General features: G+C 25.1%; 1 protein-coding gene across 1 annotated transcript; it reads left to right on the plus strand.

Moving 5' to 3' along the window:
- Window positions 1-215: 215 nt before the first annotated feature.
- On the plus strand, window positions 216-3016 carry LOC107461094 (transcription factor bHLH93). Its single transcript, XM_016079551.3, has 4 exons — window positions 216-861; window positions 1526-1696; window positions 1792-1959; window positions 2710-3016. The coding sequence occupies exons 1-4, from the start codon at window positions 256-258 to the stop codon at window positions 2794-2796; spliced, it is 1032 nt and encodes a 343-aa protein (XP_015935037.1). The 5' UTR covers window positions 216-255; the 3' UTR covers window positions 2797-3016.
- Window positions 3017-4507: the final 1491 nt, after the last annotated feature.

Genomic DNA, 4507 nt, shown 5'->3' on the forward strand with positions numbered 1-4507 from the left:
AATTTTATATAAAAATAATAATTAAATAAACTTATTTAATTAAATTAATTAATATAATAACGCTATCCAATATCTTGACTATTATCTTTATATAATAAAGATTTGCGTGTGATTATATATGTAGCTTATTAATTGATGCTATACATAGTATATTTCATATAATAATGAACAAGGTTTTGTGTATTGGCCTATAAATTCTGAGTGAGTAGTGATAGTTCCACATACATTATTCTCATTTCTCAAGCCACTTCAATAATGGAGATCTTCTATGACGATCACCATGATTTCTTAGAGGAACTCATGGCTCTAAGAAGAGAAACATTCATGGAAACCAATTACAACAACACCACCACTTTTCATTCTTCTTTTCCCCCAAACTCTTCTTCTTCTTCTTACCAACAAGAAGATCTTATTCTTCCTCATCAAATTTATGACGACAACAACTTCTTCAACCAAATATATGATTCCTTGTTGTTTGACGAACAATCTCCGCCGCCATTGATGATGGATCATTATTCTTCTTCCTCGTACTACAGTAATAACACCAGCAGCAACCTTGATTCTTATTATCCTCCATTGTCGTTCATGGAAGAAGAGGAGCTTCAGAATTTGGAGATTGAAACGGCAACAAGGTGTAAAGTGGAGCCAGTAGTAACTGTAACTTGCTGTGATTCTGAGTCTCCTGCTGCGATTTTCAACGCAGATTCTGTCATGGGAAATAAGGAAATTAGAAAGAACAACAGGTCAACAAAGAAGGTTGTGGGTCAACCCTCCAAGAATCTTATGGCGGAAAGGAGAAGAAGAAAGAGACTTAATGATAGACTCTCAATGCTAAGAGCCATTGTCCCCAAGATTAGTAAGGTATGAATGTCCTCTACCGTAGTAAGACTCGAACTCGCGACCTCAATATAGAAAAATTGAATACAGCTCGATTTGATTCGGGTTTATGGTAAAATTAGAATCGAACCAATCAAAATATAATTGATTTGGTTTGGTTTGAATTTGTGTTTTTTTTTACATGTATTCGAACCAAACCAAATTGATTAAGAACGAATTAGTTCGCAGATTGGTTCGGATTCCGTATCTTTAGAACCGATACCTGAACCAATTATTAATAAAGACTATTGGTTTGGTTCGGGTTGAATCCGATTACTTGTTAGTTCCAAACCAATTTAATTGATTCCATTCGAGTTCAAATAGGTAATCGGATGTCCGTTATCACCCCTATTAGCATCTTAAACTTTTTAATTAGTCAAAAGTAAAATATTATTTTTATTCGTAAAATTTTAAAATATTGATAAATTTATTTATGGATAAATAACATTAACTCTATATCTATGAAAAACGAAAAAGTTTAAAATATTGAGAAACTTTTATATACTAATAAAACTAATGTTTTGAGTATTTTTATCATGTAAAAATTATTTTCTGCGAATACAAAATTAGTTTCGTTTATTCATGGTTAAAAATGATGGTTTATTCGTAATTTAATTATGTTTATTATTTGATAATACTCATGTCAAAGATGGATAGAACATCAATACTTGGAGACACCATTGATTACATGAAAGAGCTTCTAGAGAAGATCAACAATTTGCAACAAGAAGCTGTAAAAGTTGAAGATTCAAACATGGCAGGTGGCATTTTCAAAGATGTAATTAAACCAAATGAAATCTTGATTAGAAATTCACCCAAGGTAATATATATTATAATAATATAACAATTTTCTTTTTTCTTTTTTCCAATAATACCCTTTTGATTAGTAATAAAATGAAAGGTTTTAAATAACAGTTTGAGGTTGAGAGGGATGTGGATAATACAAGGGTTGAGATTTGCTGTGCGGGGAAGCCAGGAATGTTGCTTTCAACAGTTAACACCTTGGAAGCATTAGGCCTTGACATTCAACAATGTGTTATAAGCTGTTTCAATGATTTCACAATGCACGTTTCTTGCTCAGAGGTACATATATTAATTACATTTTTTTTTCTTTTTTTCATCTTCTATACACTATTGTTGTGTAAATCTCTTTTTGTATACAATTCATTCTTTATACTAAAAGTGATCAATAAAAAAAATTTAATTATTCTATTAGTTTTTATAGTTTCATTAAATTTATAATTTAGTTTCTATATTTTTTTAATTAGGTTCCTTCACAATTTTTAATTTTGTAATTAAGTTATTTTCGTATCAAAAATATTAAAATGAAAGGAATATACTTCCCAAAAAATATACGTGGTCAAAGATTTAATTAGATTTTTAATTGTTGGTACCTTTAATTTGTTGAGAAATATTTTGTTAACTCTAATATTTTTTACACTGTTAAAGACTTAATTACAAAATTAAAAGTGGTATACAGACTCAATTGAAAGAAAAAGAAATATAAGAATCTAATAATTATAAATTTAATAAAACTATAAAAATTAACAGAATAATTAAACCTAAAAAAATTTTAAAAAATTACTATAAATAAATGTAAAAAAAAAGTGTATAAAAAGTGATGTAAATATCTTTTTTTTTTCTTTTTGTGTAATTTTGTATAATACGAAAGACAACTTTTTTATCTCACCTTATTTTTTTTTTATCAGTAATTTTTATTATCAAAAGTAGAAGGCGTATAAAAGAAAAGAAATGTAGGGTGCAAAATATCATTTTCATTTCTTGTGACTTATAGTATTTTTATTAATTTGTTATGTTTTTGTTGAAGAACAGGAACCAGAGCAAAGGGCAATGCTGAGTTCTGAAGATATAAAGCAAGCGTTATTTAGAAGTGCTGGATACGGAGGAAGATGCTTGTGAGAATTAATAAAAGTTATGAAAAAAAATTCACAAATTAAATGTATTCAAATAGTTAATTTATTTATTAATTAGCTACAGTTTCATACATTGCTTCAGAGGAGATTCCGTTAGTGCCAATCGGTTTTGTTGTTCTCTTGTGCCTAAAACAAGGGATATTTTTCTTCCTTTCTTCATTCCCCTTTTTTTTTTTGAGAATTTCGCAAAAATATTTTCTTGATGAGGTTAATTGCAATTTACAAGTTAATTTGCATATCGTTCAAGAGCTGTATATGTTTTTGCAGATGTAATAATAATGTGATACAATTTATTAACGGAAAGAGTATAGTTATGATTTATGAAGTACGGATATTTTTTTGAATTGTTGTATGTCCGCGTGTCGGACACATTTTAGATACAATATTTGTCCGCTACGTGTGTCTTTTATATCTAACCGTATTTTAATAAAAATAAAAAAATTTCGAACACGTTTAGACACACTTAAATACCATTATGTATCAGCCTGTTTAGTCTTATTTTTAAGATATAATTTTAAAATAAATTTAAAAATAGTATAAATTATTAATTATTAAAATAAAAAATATTTTAAATATTATATATAATTAAAAAATTATTAAAAAATTAAAAAATTAATTTATATTTTAATATTAATAAAATATCAAAATATTATTATAATCTATTTAAAAAATACTTTATATTTTATATATATTATATTTTCGTATTTTATAAAAATTTTAAATTTATGTATTCACAAATCTACGGATCCATTTGAGAAAAAACAAATTTTATTATCAACCAAATCAATAATTAAAATGTTAAAGCATAACAATAAGTCACTTTTAATAGAAAAAAAAATATAATATAAATAAACAGAGAAAGTTGGAGTACCTTTTTTAGTTCTATGAATGACAGATTACAAACTTATAATCATATCTCCAAATAATCCAAACCATAATCATTGAGTTCCCAATCTTTAAGCTTTTTTAAAAGAAAAGAAGTTAGCTATATTATATTTTAAAGGTACATGTTAACAGTTTAATAGTTTATTTTTAAATAATTTTTAACAAAATATTTTTTATGATTATCTTAATATATATTCTTAAGATATATGATAGTAAGATACAAAAATTATATTTAAAAAAATATATGATATTATCTCTATAATAAAACGTTAAAAATATCTCTTTTTTATGTTTTCTATATATAGACACTTATATATTCTGTTCGTTTTATGAATGAAATTATTTAATTTAAAAAAAAAATATAAAAAAGCTAATTTTTTAAAAAATTAACCAATTAAAAAAGTTGGGAATTCCAATGAGACGAGAGAGAACAAAGTTGAGTTAGGTATTAAAGAAGAACAAAGTTAGACGGGGTCATATAATTTTATCTATTATTTAACTTTTGAAATAAATAATTTTATAATAAAATAGTAGTAAAATTTTAGTATTAGGCAAAATAAAAAAAAGATAGTAGTATAATTTTATAATAAAATAGTAGTAAAATTTTAGTATTAGGCAAACACTTTTTTGGATGTTCTTTAAAAAAAAATAATAACCGTTAAATGAATCATAAATCACTAAAGAACTCAAAATATGAACATTATAAAAATTAGAAGTTGGCATATGCATAAGTAGATAAAATATAAAATCAAGATTAAAATTAAAAAAAAAATTAATGAGATATTTTTTTAGTATTATTTTTAATTTTTATA

Source organism: Arachis duranensis, chromosome 8 (assembly GCF_000817695.3).
Source record: "Arachis duranensis cultivar V14167 chromosome 8, aradu.V14167.gnm2.J7QH, whole genome shotgun sequence".
Classification (NCBI taxonomy): Eukaryota; Viridiplantae; Streptophyta; class Magnoliopsida; order Fabales; family Fabaceae; genus Arachis; species Arachis duranensis.